The sequence below is a fragment of the Trachinotus anak genome, unplaced genomic scaffold (genome assembly GCF_046630095.1).
Source record: "Trachinotus anak isolate AG129_WGS33_773 ecotype Australia unplaced genomic scaffold, CSIRO_AGI_Tana_v1 ptg000011l, whole genome shotgun sequence".
NCBI classification, from domain to species: Eukaryota; Metazoa; Chordata; class Actinopteri; order Carangiformes; family Carangidae; genus Trachinotus; species Trachinotus anak.
The window spans coordinates 9,099,893-9,115,899 of NW_027273862.1; the positions used below are offsets into that span (position 1 = coordinate 9,099,893).

At 40.8% G+C, this 16,007-nt stretch overlaps 1 protein-coding gene and 1 long non-coding RNA gene across 4 annotated transcripts in view; one reads left to right on the forward strand and one right to left on the reverse strand.

Moving 5' to 3' along the window:
* Window positions 1-16,007, forward strand: part of LOC139627420 (uncharacterized) — a 95,629-nt gene that overhangs the window by 42,273 nt on the left and 37,349 nt on the right. The gene's annotated exons all lie outside the window — the stretch shown is intronic.
* insyn1 (inhibitory synaptic factor 1) overlaps window positions 12,411-16,007 on the reverse strand; it is a 40,833-nt gene continuing 37,236 nt past the window's right edge. Inside the window, exon 2 of the mRNA XM_071488150.1 lies at window positions 12,411-13,734. Within this exon, the coding sequence (XP_071344251.1) occupies window positions 12,913-13,734 (822 nt within the window). The 3' untranslated portion in view covers window positions 12,411-12,912. The remainder of the gene's footprint in view (window positions 13,735-16,007) is intronic.

Genomic DNA, 16,007 nt, shown 5'->3' on the forward strand with positions numbered 1-16,007 from the left:
TGACTGCTATTCACGCTTGTACTTTGAGTGCAGCCTTCTGTAGATGAACTTAGTTACTTTTGACTTAATGTTGACCAGAAGTGTCTCAACCTACCATTAGTTTTAGTCTAGACAGCACAGATTCAGCCTGGCTTGACTAACCTTCCTGACTGTGTCTTTTGAACAATGCCGCTCTTGACTCTTGACTTGGCACAAGTACAGTCTTCTATCTTTTACTGTACCTGAAAGTAAAGGACAATTTCACAATAAAAGGTTAAAAGACAGACTTTAGTCTTGAGGTCAGATCATGCTACCTAACTGATATGTTCTGCTTCTTATCTCTCAGCCTTTTGAAATTAGCCTTTTGTGCCTATTATCCAAACAACTACATTTTGTTCAAAAATATAATTCTGTTGTCTGTCTTTAAGTTAATGTTGTTTTACTGAAAAAGATGAGTAATCTAGCCTTGATTGATCTAGTCTGTTAAATGTAATTGTGATACCTGTGTTGTGAATGGACTTGTCAAACATGGTCACTTGGTAACATTTGGTAATATTTGCTGCCCATATAGGTGTGTCACTGTCAGGATTTTGGCATTGTAAACACTGGCTCATTGGCATGTCTTACTCACAGACCTTAATGTACCAACATTAATGTTATTAGTTACACCTGTGCTTTTCATGCAGGTCAAAATATCTGCCATGAGAAAAGGTCTGCTGTGTGTTCAAAGGTTAATGATGAGTGTAGTCACACCACCTGTGGCTTCACTGCCACACACTGTTGGTCATGGTCATTGATTTGTAGACAAATGTCATGGAGAGCTGCGGACAAATTTAAATGCTAGCTGCTGCAAAATTACAGATAGTGTGAAACAGACAGAGCTGTGAGGAATGTAACAATATTAGTGTAACTGCCACAGTCACTCCAGATGGCACATAGCAATGTGACATTAGCACCAGTGACATGTGCTCGGGGCGTTTACCCTCCTTGATGCATGGGACTGCATTGTATGATTGGCTCAGAGATGACCTCAGCTTTTTAGGGGTTAATAGCCCAGGATCAAGCTTTGGCTTGTTCAGAGCTGATTGATATGTAAAGACTGATTTTACATAAGTTAACATAATGAAATGGCCTGGTGGAAATGATTTTCATTGGTTTGCTTACTGACAGTAAAGAGCTAATGAAAATTTAACAAAACTAGCAATGCTTGCTGACCTTCAAGCAGCCAAAGGTGGATTATGGGACACCCAAGCTGACCAGTGGAGTGTTTCACAGCCTGTAGATGATGACAACACTCTTGTCTGGACAGACGATGCAAAACAGTTAAATTTGCGTGGCACAAAATTACTTTAAAAGTATGTTAATGATGTTTTGCATGAATAAAGAGCTATTTTGAATTCTCAAACATAGTTAGCTGTGAAGACTTTTGTTTAACTGATTTTATCTCTAGCCTCTGCTGCTGTGCGCAGTTAAATCTTATTAGCAGGGCAAGATAAAGGCTATCATTGATGCGTTCTGCTATTTTCGTCCATATTCCTTTAGAGGAAAGAATGACATGTCCTGCACCATGTTTTGAATGCTGAATCCTGGCTGTGTGTCTAAACAGCTGTGCTTATTTAGAGAACAGAGAGCATTATTGAAATCATATTTACACCTGGGCAGTGGGCGGCTCTCACCATTTAAATGATTCTAATTTCCCAACCATTTGAATAAATGTCACAAACGCTGTATTCAGCTTTAGGATTGGCTGCCTGCAACAGCTGGCACAAGCTGCTACTCAGTGTGCCATAGTACCTTGTGCCCAGGCACCCACTCATTCATTTTTTTTTTTCTCTTCATATTGGAGAAAATGGTTTCTACATCACACCACACTGCCTCTAGCTGCCCCCCATTGAGGAAATGCAGGTTTGTTTCCAATGCTATCAGAAGCAGGTGGTTGGACCTGGAGGTAAGGACTGCTGAAGTGTGAGTGTCTGATCACAGTGCATGGCACTAACAGACTGAGAAGAGAGGAAATGACTTAATCCTGTGTGGAAGTTGGGAGTTGTGATAAGGGCGTGGCATAAGTAAGGTGGCTAGTTAGGATGACCCTCCAGGGAACACACCGGACCCTGGACATACCCATAAAATGTATGAAAAATGATTAGGCTGTGACTAATTACCCGTTTAGTGTCGCCGAAAGTTGTTAAACAGACCATTGCCTTTTAATACCTAAAGTAAGGAATGGGATTAATTAAGCAGAAATGTATTCTTCTTCTCTGCCAAGTCTCTTTCTCACAGTCTCTAAAAACACTGTGTGATTAGGGTTTGCACCTCGGGGAAATAGTTGGTAATGGCCTGAGAAAGGGATCTGCTTTTCTCAACTCGCTACTTCTTTTTGGGTGGATGAATGAACGTAGAAGTACATGAGCAGCTGCCTCTATAAAATGGAAGGCAGAGGGAAAAATGGAATTTGGAGGACAGAAGATTTATGACTTCACAACTGTTCCTTCGAAAAGCATGACCTTTAAAGGTGAAATCCATAATGGTTTTTAATAAATATATCATTTTTAATAGCTATCCATATGGTAAGGAGTTGTGAACCACTAAAAATAACACATATACCATGGTTGGGAATGGTTTAGTCTGTATTCCACTGCTGAGAAATGTTGATTTTGTTTGTGGGGTTACACCTTTCTGGTTGACAATACCAGTGCTGTCTAATGTCATCACTTCAGTAAACACTTCCATCAGTCAGTGACATTTACGCTATATACCAACACCAGAAAGTGAAACAAGCCCACAAACACACTAGGTGCTCCATTGCTCTTGCTGCAGTGTGAATTATGAAAACCTACAAATTGAACCTTTAATTGTCAATCATGAACAATTATAGATATTTACACGATCAGAGCCCTTATTTTATCATGAATTTAATGTGTGACATCTGTAAAGTCCTTATTGAATTAAATCATTGGCTGAATCTTACCTTTACTTGTCAGTGACCAGGCTCTGTGATGACTGTCCCTCTTGCTTTCTTTTCTTTTTTTTTTTTTTAAATATATGTTTTTTGGGGCATTTTTGCCTTTATTTTGATAGGACAGTAGAGAGTGACAGGAAAGAGACAGAGAGAAGGGTAATGACATGCAGGAAAGAGTTGTGCCAGTTGGGAGTTGAACTGGCAACTCGCCTGCTAAGAGTATGTCTGCTCATGTGGTATGCACCTCAACCACTATATATATGTTGCCCATATAGGCAACCAAGGCAACACTGAAGCATGTCAGTATGTGTGTGAAACACGATCAAACGAAGACTGTTGTGTGTGTATCATGCTGTGAGTAATTTGTCTGCCCCTCATTAAAAGTGAGTAAAACCTACGCAGCGACCACAGTTGTTATTCCCCAGCAGTTCCTGGAGCTTTCTATTTTTAATTGCAGAGCAAACAGCCCTATGACTGTGGCAAACACCATGTGGTGCAACAGTATTACCACAATAAATCAGTTGTCATATAAATTCAGGAATCAGTAATTATGGAGTTGTCACTTTTTAAAATCGTACGATATTGCAGAATGGAAAAAAAAAAGCCTTAAACTGTGCCCTATTTGTCTACACAGTCCACATTCAAAATGCAGTTTGTATCATCCAGTTTGTATGAGACCAGACGATATGTACTCAGCTCCATGGTCTGCATTGGAATGTGGACAGGTTGAATAAAGGTTCGGGTGCTTTATGTGGGTTAAGGTTTCACACCAGTGATTTACCTGCAGTATTGTCATTGGTGACATTTTTGTGTGCATGGAAATGTACTGAGGCCGAATGTGACTAATAGACCTTTTTCACAGCAGACATCTTGACTTGTCAAAGCAGAAAAAGCACGGGTGTAACTAATAACATTAATTATGGCTCCACTCTATTTAAGTGTCCTAGTAAGACATGCCAGAAAGCCAGCATGCACAATACCAGGACTCTGGCTACTGGTACACTTAAATGGAGTACAGCTCTTATTAATGTTCTTAGTTACACCTGCATTTGACAAGTAAAAATGTTCCTTATGCGCGTTGATGAACAAGACAAGAACACCAGCTGCCTCTTTGAGGAAGTAGGTCTAGACTTTCAACTCCTGTCACTGTGCTATGTAGCTTACAGCTTTTAAAGGGGAGATGAGCTGAATGCCACCTTTTAACACACCCAGTGATAATGTACTCCTACTTGTTTCTCACTGTTATCATCGGTACTGTTACACTTACAACCCCCTCTCTGTTAAAGCACCAAAAGGTACACAATGTTCTATCGTGCAATATTGGACCACAAAAACATAAAGCCCTTAGTGGTCACCAAACTGTAAAACACACTCTGCACTTTAATTCTGTAAAGGAGGACCTTGGGTGAGATTAAGAACATTTGCTTACCTCATATTATCAGTAGGTGTGTCAAGGGCAAGTATCAGTGATGATCAATCATATCAGCTCCTTTCAACCCATCCTGTCCATGGCCTTCTGACAGTTTGTTAAGGATGTACAAAGTCTAGACTGATTTGTCTCAAGAGGAAAACAATATTATTGTTCAAGATATCCTATGACCAGACTTGAATACTGGACAATTATGGAAAACCTTGGTTTACTTACAGTGCCAATGGTTGTTATGTCCAGTGTGAATGTTTTTTTAAATTCTCGTTTTCTACAGTGTCTGGCTTCCCTGGGGGATCTCAGATTGGCTGCTATTCATAAGGCTCTATCTCTATACATGTCTTGAGTAGACAGGTTTAGCGCTAAAATATTTCTTAAATTCATGTTCATTTGGGCCAGTTGTTATCGAACTGTAGTTTTGAAAACTTGACACACGGGTGTACCTTGCAAGGTTCGCTGTTGATCTGAGTCAAGTAGGTGGGCAGCAGACAGGGTAAAGTGCATTTAATCGTCAACACCAAAATTTCAGTGGAGTGCCAGTTAAACTTACCTCCTCCTGCACATTGCCTCTGCTGCTGTTTTGCTGCATCGTGAGTCACAAAAACTCCAATCTGTTGCAGGTGAAGAAATATGCACACAACAACACAGGTCTTTGTCTTTATGAAATATTTTCATCTTGCTAATTCAATAAACAAAGGTTGTCGCTGCTCTTCCTGGTATTAGCATGTTGCAACAGCCGATTTCTTATAGCTCTGTGCAAGGTGGTAAATCCGGTCTGAAGACAGCAGAGATCAGTCTGTCAGCTGGTAGATTTACACTTTACATGCTCTTAAAGTCCTGCTCCGACACTAAGTGTGCCAGAAACCTGTGCCAGATTGCCAGACACCAGGCCAGAAAAAGGCCCACACAGCCATTTAACGGCTGTGCTTTCTAGGCTTTATAGCCCATGCTGATGCACTGAGGACACAAGTAAAAGAGAGCATTGATTGACCAGTTGGACAAGACCATAACTTAAAACTGCGGCCTGATTGCTTTTTATCCAAGCTACATTACAGGCTTTTTGCTGTCGTAGGATCAATTTTAATCGAAAAGCAGTGATGTTTGTTTGTCACACAACTTGGCATCCCACCAAGCATACTATATCCCATACCAACTCCTACTTAATACCTCTGTTTCTAGAGAAATAAATAGTACTTGGAATAAGTAGGCATTGGACACCTATAATTTAGTTCGAGTCCAAATATGTTGCAAATTACTATTGTACTATACTTTGTAGAGACTGTACAGAAGAGGTCTTCACAGGTCTTTTGGATTCTGAGGAACCATGATCCGACCCTAGTTGGTCCAAATCCAAATTATAATCTGTTTTATCTGGTTTGGAAGGGTCTCTTTATTAATGCCATAGGTCTCAGTCTCTGTTTCAGTGTGTCAAATACAGTGGATGTGAATGGATCTGTGAATAGTCAGAAAGTGATCATGTGGTTTGTCTTAATCACAGCAGGAGAAAATATATTAGGAAGTCAGTGGCCTGTTAATTATTTATGCTATTAAATGACAATTACTCATTGAATTTAATTCACAGAAATTATTATCTCCTGCCTGTCTATCGTGCAGCCGGCCACAGAATGTTTTATTGTTAGTGCAAGAGGTGAAAATGGAAGTTTCAGTTGTTATTTTTTCGGAAATTAGTCTTTTAATTAGTTTTAACTTTTGTTCTTAGGACATTATTATGTTTCTGCTTGATAACTGATAGTGCATAATACTGCTGTCGGAGTTCGTGTTCTCTCTCTGTTAGGGTCTGTTCAGGTCATTTTGGATTGGGTATAATTATCCTCTGGTCTATTCAAATCAGGCTCGGCTGTGCTAAGGTCTCTCTCTCTCTCTCTCTCTCTCTCTCTCTCTCTTTCTCTCTCTCTCTGTCTCACTTTTTTGATGTTTAATTTATGCATCATGTTCGTTTAGGTTTTCTACTGCTCCAAAAAAGTTGTCCCTTTGAAGACCCCCACTACACACTATCCAAATAATTACATTGACAGGAAGCCGAGTAACACTTGGAGCAAAGAATTAAAAATTACTTTTACATGGATAACTTCAATCATTATCCTACTACATATATCAGGACGTCCTTCATCAGTTTCCTGAGAAATGACAACGCTGGCAGGCTGATGGATGAAAGATTAACTTTTTTTTTTTGAACATTCGGAGAGTTGATATAGAAAAGTTTTACAGCTCAGGATAAGTTGGACATTTTTCACATGGGATCATTCATCTTTGTAATCTACTAACATTTTATTTTGTCGTTAAATAACTACAGCAATGAATATGGCTTCAACTGACATAATAAAGAAGAAGAGTATTAAAGAACTTTTTCAGATATGACTGAAGTACAACAGATTGATGTCTGCCACTGTTCACGGACATTTTTTTTTGTCCTCTCTGCTTAATTGTGGACTAAACTTAAGGGAAAGCACTGAAGTTTTAATTAATTTGTGTTTATTCCTCTTGCCTTTCAAGCACCTGACTTAATGAAATCCCACAGCTATTAATCTTTTGACATACCTCTGAGCTACTTTGTCAGCAAGCCACCGTGAGAGCGCAAACCTAGCCTGACATTTGACTAATTGCAGTCATTTGAGAATGATCACTGCTATAATGTATTGGAAATGCACAGCAGCATGACACAACATTCAGGCATCCCTCTCCGTTTGGTGACCCACTTTACAGTCAGGGTGAGGAGGAAGCTGTTGAACCACTAAAAAACTTAACTAACTGAAGTAAGGTAAGTACAACAGTAATTATTACATTTTTCTGTCTGAGGTGCAGTCCGATTATTTTTTTTACAAGAAATACTGAAGACAAGGAACCAGTCCATGGCACAATCAATCATCCAGAGCTGCAGCATAACCAAACTTTTCCCCCTCCCTTCTGTTTGATAGTGCAGCCGTAGAAGAACGACTCTTACCTGTCCTTGGCACCTTGCGAATTGCTGTGTGTTTGATGAAGACCTCAGTCACAGCCTCCTGGGCTGAGTGGTGGGGGGGGCTCATTACAGCCAGAGTAGACAAGTGCATAGGGTTGAATGAAATTAGGAACGTGTGTGTGTGTGTGTGTGTGTGTGAGAGAGAGAGAGAGAGAGAGAGGGAAAGAAAGAGAGAGAGAGTATGGAGCAAGTAGTAAATATGAGCGATGGGGAAAGCCCCTTGTAAGGTGAAATAAGGGGCACTTGGGGACTCGCCTTGTACATTGCACCTGTCTTATCACCATTTAACTCTTATTTGTTGGTCTTACTAAACTGTCAGCAGTTCCCTGCCTTCTTGGCCTTTACCTGCAAAATGCCATGGAAATGCTGACAGGCTGCCAAACTGGAGCTGTCTGGAAAAGACTCCGCCTTTACCTTGACTTCAATGTATTGTCAAAATTAGATGTACATGCACAGAGCTGCACTCAGCTCCATTTATATTCCACCATCCACCTTTCAAATTCAAATTCATTTAACAGCAGCTTTCTCTAATTGACTCTTTCCTTCCACAACTCACTAGTAACTTAGTAATTCATATTTTCTGATCACGCTGTTCCCTGAAACATGTTTCACCCGTTCCTGCAGTCTGTGTCAGTGATGTTTCCTGTAATTGTGTATTTTTCTGGATCGATTCAATTGTCTCTTGATGTATTCCTCACTCAGCTGAGCATGTCATTACACACATCATTTGTGTGCAATTTAATGCGGTATGCAATAAGGTTATATTTCTGTGGTGGTTCAATTTGAGGAGTCGAAGCATTTCAGCTGCAACCATTTCTCTCTCTGTCTCTCTTTTTCACTCGCTCTCTGAAATTGCCTCAGCAATGATTCCACACTCCTCTGCCTTGCTCGGTCATGCCACATTTTAAGTTCACATTGGAAGATATTCCAATTATCAGTCAGGTAATGTGATGAAAATGGTAACTTTCTCTCTTTAGCCGGGGTGTGCTGATCAATTCCTACCAACTGCACTGCATCATGAAATCATAACCATCTGTTGCTTTATGTCTTTTTCATTGGATGTAGCAGTTGTATGACATATACGCTTCTCATGGACTGTTGAATGGTGAGGTGTGTGAAGTGTGTTTGTGTGCTGTTTTATGTTCGTTACCTGAACTGCACTTTTACAGTATTCCCCAACCAAGGTCCAGTACAGACACTAAAAATGATTTGGTAGCTTGATTTGATCAAGGCCTTATGGTCGCCTTCTCTTTGACCTATCATAGAATAATTATTGCCTTCTATTACCTTTCTTTGTTTTGCTTGACACACTGTTCAATCACAATGCCACGGTGTATGTGAAAGTGACAGGGTTCTCATTAACTTTAATTACTGTGTGCCAAGTCATCTGAAGGCAGTGTTCTGTCCTGGGAACCGCCCAGCCCCCCACTCGCAGCCACAGGCCCTGTCCTTCATCACCTGTGAAGGTCTAATCTTATCTGCGGCTGTTCCATGGCTCTTCATTAATCACTCCCACTGCCCAATCAAATGGTGACTGATGGTTGACGTGGCCTTGTCTGGCCATACCTCTGGTACAAGGAGCCGCTCTTTGGTTGGCCAGGACAAGAAATGCGGTATAGATCCTGTGTGTGCTGTCTGTGCGTTTATAGGATAGTGTCCTATAAACGGGCCACACAGTGTGCCATGTAACTGTGTGCCAAGTGTCCTGTGCACCTGAAGCTCAACACATTGTTCTGCTGCCACTGACCTTGTCTCATCAGGAGCTGTGAGCTCTAAGTCTGACTTTGATTTGTTAGAGTTCAAGCTGTGATTTGGGTACTGTACATTTCTGCTCAATGACTCAAAACTTTATATGTGTTTAATCAAACCTGAGACACTAAATTAATCTCTCATCTCTCAGTGAGTTCCGTTGAAGATGTGCAGTGACTTTACAGCAATACCATGAATGGAAAAGGGTGCGTATGGTGACAGAGGGTTGTAGGTAGGAGAAGGAGGAGGGAGGTGGAAAAGAAATAGTTTGTTCTTGTAGCAGCAGGATATAAATGGTACAAAGATGAAACAAATCAACCTTAGGTAGCCACAGCCTTTAGCCAATCCATAGTAATCAGTGAGACTGCATTGAACTCTCCGCTTCATGGACCCTTACCCATCAGCAGAGAAAACAGATCTGTCATCTCCTTTCCTCTGCTCATTGATGGAGACAAGGGGCAGTGAGAGTGAAGTGTGGTAATTATATATGAAGGTTAGGTAAGGAAGGGGCTGGGGGCTTATGTTTCTGTGTTTTAGTGTCATAATCACCTTTTTAACGTGGTTATGCTCCACACTATTTGTCAGTCACTCAACAGAGTGTCCCGCTGGCAGTAATTAGAGGATTGATCAGGGATGTGAACTAATACATGCCCACCGCTGATGTCAAAACACAGATGGCATGACTCACTTTGCAGGCTTCTAAAAGAGATTTTGTTTAATCTTGTCTTATGGACAAGTCTGGCCAAATGACTTACAGGGGGGGATGTGTGGTGTCTGTTTGTATTGATCTTCATTAATTGCTGTGACAGTGAAATATGAAATTAAACACGAGGCGATGTGTTATTCAGAAAATATCACTTATCTCCTCACACAGTGTGGCCGCAAACATATAGACAAGACACAAACACATATGCACACATACACCGACACACAACATCTGTTATGCAGTGGCATCACACGATGATCCTCCTGGTAGGCCGATGAGTTGCCATCAGTGTGCTCACGTTTTCGTAACCTTTGGATGCCTCCCATCCTTGTCCTACAGAGAACCGAGGACAAAGCTCTGCCCTATTAGAGATGAATAATGAGCCTGTTGGCAAAAGAGACGTTGCTAATGTTTTGTCCAAATATCTCAAATCTGTCCCCAATGATAATGTATTCTGCACCAGTGCCAAACAGCTCTATATTTGAAGAGGTGATTTCATCGCAGATATGACTTATAAAATCTGGACTGGAAAAGGAAGAAAAAAAAAAAAAATCCTCTCACATTGAGATGTCTAGCGGGTGTATAGGCATCACAATAAGGGCTTAGTTTGTTTTCCTGTAATTGATGCTCTGCCTTTGTGGCGGCATAGCTTTGTTTGTTTATGCTAATAGCTGTGATGACCTGTTGGTCCCCAATCTAGCAGGGAAATGGCAGCCAATGCTTTGGGGAGTGAGCCATTGATCTCTCTTCAGTGCCTCTTTCTCTACAGGTACTTGGGATTAACTGAGCCAGAGCAAGACAAAAGAAATAAATAAATAAATAAAATAAAAATCACCATATTACTTCTGGTATATGCATGTATAGCACATCAGCTTCAGGCTAATTGATGCTTGCACTGCTTCTATCAAGCTGCCTGGTGTAAAAGTGCTCACTCTGCTTCCTTTATATCCGACTCTTGAGGCTTGATGCTGCCTAAATAGCACAGTTGTAATTCCCCTAAGCAGTGCACTAAAAAACTGGTGTACATGTACACACCAACAAAAGCAAAGACCTGGGTTGTTCATAGAGCCGCTTCTACACCTGTAGTGTCTCCGTGGCCAGTCGTAGAAAACTGGGCACATCCCAAGCCATGACTGAATCAGAGAGCCACTGTCAGTGCACCCAGGCTATCGGTGCTGGCATGAGAAAATCACTTTGGTAATTCTCAGCAGAATCAGTATGATTGGGTAATATGTTGTATAGTAACTAAGCTTATTTTTAGCTACACTTTTAACAATTATTGCTATTGTGAGGTTGTCAAAATTGTTGCAGCTGGTGTAATCCATCAAAAGATGGTCTCTAGTTTCACTCTATTTTATGAGTATAAATTATGGTTATCTCAAATATATTGCTTCAGTAGACTTGTTTTAGATCGTTTAGAACATTTCTGCTGCTTGAACTGTCTCATCTATGTTGATTTAGTAAAATATTGTAATGATGAATTGCCTTATTGGTTCCACTAAAAGGAAAAACAAATGTCTTTAGATGCAGTTCTTGGATATATATATATATATATATATATATATATATATATATATGACAGATTAGAATATTTCACAGTGTGTTTAACTACCTGCATCACTGTGAAGCCTTACTCACCAAGCTCCCTTACAAAACTTGGAAACATTAAATATGTTAGTAGAGTAGGGAAGGTTGTCTTTCAGGTTGACTACATAAGATGCTTCGACCATTTCTCCCTGCTGCAGAAGCTTAAGTCCACATTAGGTGATCAGAGGCACAAAGGTGAACTTCACAGGAGTCAGCAAGGATTTTCCTCTTTGAGACTACGGCATTTTACTTTTCAAACTGGAAACACAACATTAGGAAAGTAAGTCTGAGCGGACCAGTGGAGGAGGCTCACAAAGCCATTCCCTAGGGTACATTATTGTTTGGGAAAAAAAAAAATCTTTGAACAGAAACTCTTCTCTTTCCACCATCAGCTCTCACTCCTGGAGACACATTTTTTCTGAAATGTCAGTTCTTTAGGACCACAGTTCTAATTTTTGTTCCACTCAGTGTAAGTAAATAGGTCTGACTGTGAGTTTTTGTTCACAGTTCCCAGGAGAGTGGCATGCATACTCAGCAGAGAGACCTCTCTCTGCAACCTCCCTCTAACATATTGATCCGGACTGGCTATTGGCTTTAGCCCTGTGAATAAAACGCTGCTCTGCTGAGTTCACTTCCTGCTGGGCGACTGCATGGAGAGACGGAACCTTTAACATTTTTTTTTTTTTTTTTTTGACTGCTATTTAGCTGGGATCCTAAGCCTAATGTCATCACCGGCAGGCATAGAGGAAGACTGAAAAAATAGGAAATGTCACTTTTGTTGGACCGCACATGTTCAAATTACTTTATATATCTGTCTTTCTGCCTGCCACCCTTACGTTTCAGCCTCTGGAGCAGACTAATAAGAGATCACATCGAGATGATTTATAAAATCAAGGGCAGGTAAATAGTGTTTTCTTGTTCTTCACTCAATGTTGCTTGTTGACATCAAAAAGAGGAAGAGGCTTGACATGTGCATCTAGATACATTTCCCCGCTGAAAGCAACAATACCCTTGACATTTGAAATAACTTGAACATGAAAAAAGACAATGTTTATACAGATTCAGAGTACAGAATGTGCAGCGTTTTGTATCCACATTATAGGAACAAGCATTTTTTTTCTTTTTTTTGTGACTTATACCATTGCATGAGGAGGGGAAAGGACCTCTTCATACTTAACTCCCAATTTTGAACACTTAAAATGTTCTATTAAAAATGATTGCTTTTGTAATCTTTGTCACTGTTTCAAATGATTACACATAGGGAATCCATTCAGTGTATCTTTAAACATTAGAACAGGCACTAACCTTTTGGTCCACCACTAACTTTCATCTTCATGATCTGCTTTGCTTCGTTTCGTTGTGTTTTCCCTGAGCCTCAGAATGACTTTAGGTAGTCGAGTGATTTCCCATATATCATTTATTTATTTAGTAATTAATTTATTTGTGTATTAATCTATGAGCTATGTATTTAATATTAAATAATGCACAGTCCTCTTCATGAGATTTATGATAAACTTAGGGCTTTCTCAGTGGTCCTTTGTTTTCTGTTTGGTTGGAATATAGGGCAGTACAGTTTGGGTGCTCTTGTCAGAGACAGTTTGTGTGCTGCTATTTCGTAACAGTTTTTTGCGGCAGCCGGGGTTTAAGAGACCTTTCCTGGGTAGTGTGTGAGCTCCTGTCATCCCCTTCACTGGCGAGGAGACATACGAAGGGTCCAGACAGTTATGGAGGAGTGAGTGCTCAGAGGAAGAACGTTTGGGGGCGACCGAGCTGGCCAGGAGACTGGGCTCAGTATCACTATCTGGTGTAGCACAGCCACTCTTGTCCTCCTGTAACTCGTCTTGCTCCTCCTCCTCCTCGTCATCATCACAGCACAATGCGTGGTACAGAATTTTGTCACTGAAGCGCACTCTTTCTCTTGTGCCGGAGGTGCGGGAGGTCTTGTGGCTGTGCGTGGAGCTGCTGGCCTCCTCGCTGGATGAATCTGGAGTAATAATGCGGGGCCCGTTGGGGATGGGCAGCCCACCATTCATCTGGGAGTATACCGAGGCAGTGGTGGGGGGCGGGGTGGGGGTCTGGGTCTGGGTGGGGATGGTTCCGCGACCCAGCTCTGGTCGTAGATCTCCTGGTTGCTCACCAGGTCGGCGGGCGGCGGCTCCAGCAGCCTCCAGGTAGCTGCAAAACTCCCAGCTATCAGAAAGCACATCTGCATTGAGGAAGTCCAGCCTGAAGGCTTCTCCCAAACCCCGCTCACTGCTGGACGTGCTGCTGGCTGTGGCCACCGTCCAATCATCTGGCTCCAGGTCAAAGTCAAAGTCGGACGTTAGTTTATCGATCTGACCCACCACCTGCAATAGAAAGAGTATGAAAGGGAAGAACTTATGAGATATTGTAAAGAGGGAAATTTTGGGGACAAAGTGGAAATAGAGGTAGAAATTCAGATCCAGACATTTGTATATATATATTTTTAGCCGTGTTTGCGGCGTGACTCTATGGATGGTAATGCTGGTTGATTGCTCAGTCAGCTCAGCACTGGTCCAGACTGAAATATCTGAACAACCTCTAATAATGTTTACAAGCAGGTGAAGACAAAGTAACTGTATCTGAAGTCTTTTTTTTTTTCTTTTTTTCAAAACAAAGGGCTTCTTGTACCACAGCTGCATTACTTAATGTACACAGTGGGTTCATTATTACTTAGTTTTTGGCACATTTAAACGCATTATAAATGCAAATACTGATCTTCCACTTAAAAATTATTGTGCATGAATACACTGAGTCTAAAGACAAAAGTTGACAAAAGTGTGAAAGGAACTTAACTAGAAGTATTAATTGTTAAACTCTTTCAGTTTAATATAAATCACTGTGACAGTTTACCCTTACTCCATGAAATTTCCAGATGCTTTATATCCCACTGATTTATCCCCCACAGGCAGGTTTAACAAAAGCTAAGATTTATTCACAGCTGCTAATAGATCTGTGTTTGTCTTTACAGCTTGCCATTACGCTACTTTTCATCCATAAATCCTTAATTGTTTGTTCATGGTTTTTAAAATTGTTTTTATTGCCGCCGAGGCCTCCTGTGGACAGGTGTTGCAAATTAACTTTATACATGTAGACAAAATTAAATATCCACTGGAATGAGGTTGTAGCATTGAAGATGTGTGCTGACTCAACAAAGAGGCCTCATCAGCTCTGAGAGAGAGAGCAGGAGAAGAACTGAAGAAGCCTCTCCGATGAGTGGTGAGAGCTGCACATACGCAGTCCAGTGGCTGCTTCATTTTGTCTTGATGTTGTACTGTAAAGCTCCCAGGATGAATGAGATGAACCTACGCAGACATATAGCTTTGCACTTAGCGCAGTGCCTTTGATGCGTGCACATTGATGCACATTTTAATTTTGCTGTTAACGTAATGTGCATGTCAAACAAAATATACTCACATGTTCTCCAGCTGTGTGGAAATGTATCACATAAAAGCATTTCATTTGTTATTACCTCAAATTTAACCTCAATGCTTCTGTCATCAGCAGCCACAGTGTGGAGTGTTTGATGAATAGAAAGCACTTCAGCTGAAATCACACTGGTGTGCTGACAACACTTAAAAATCCATGCCCTCTATACTTGACATTTTAGCACCTTCAATCAGCATGTTCTGCTCTCAACAACAATCTATTGTAAAATGAAAACTCTCAGCATGCATGTACTGTAGCTTGTAAATGATACATTTCCCCAAACCATCCAGCAATTAAGCCTCGAGGTTTGAACTTCAAAAAGTTTTTGTAGAATATTCACATACTGGGGTTCCAGCATAATTGCAGCTGAATAGCAGAGAACCTGATATCTCACTGTGAGATTTGTGGAACATGATCCTGTTTTTTTTATTTTTGTGTCTGCCTCTATAATAATTTGCAATGTTTGCTTCTTTCTGGCTCTTATGACTACAAATAAGAAGGGCTGTATCAACAACACAAAGTCTCATCCCTGCATGTAGGATTAAAAATCCTTATTCATTCTTTGTCCAGCTGTAAAAGCGAAAGTATGAGTCTCAGACTGAAAATGCAAACATACTGATAACAGAGGAGTACTGCTCTGCTCACTAAAAGCTCAGGTGATCTGCAAGGCAAACACGAGCTTAATGATCTTATGCAATTGAATGTGAAAATTGATATGAATCCAACATAAATTTGCTCACTAAATCCTTGATGGAAAAATAAGAGCACTGACTTATATTAATGGCCACAAATTTAAGATAGAATAAACCTTTGAAAAAAACAGATAAAGCCCCTGTCCTCTCCTGCATTTATATATATATACAACTCCTCAATCCTTGGCTCTTAACAGTGATTTTTCTTGTGCTGTTAAGTCAAACCACCTGCATTTAAATCTGGCAGCGTACGTCTGCATGCATGGAGCCGGCTCATCTGTCAGTGAGCTTCTCTGCAGATCTGCCAGTTGTAGCATCGTACACCTCATGAGTACCTGGACCATGCCTCTCTATTGGCCGACTGCCCGGAGGGAATTGGGCTGTATGAATCCTCTAATCCTTGAATTACTCAACCTGTTTGCTGTGTGATTTGCAGACTTTTTACTCATGGAGTTGTTAATGTAAGATTTTTCTCAGAC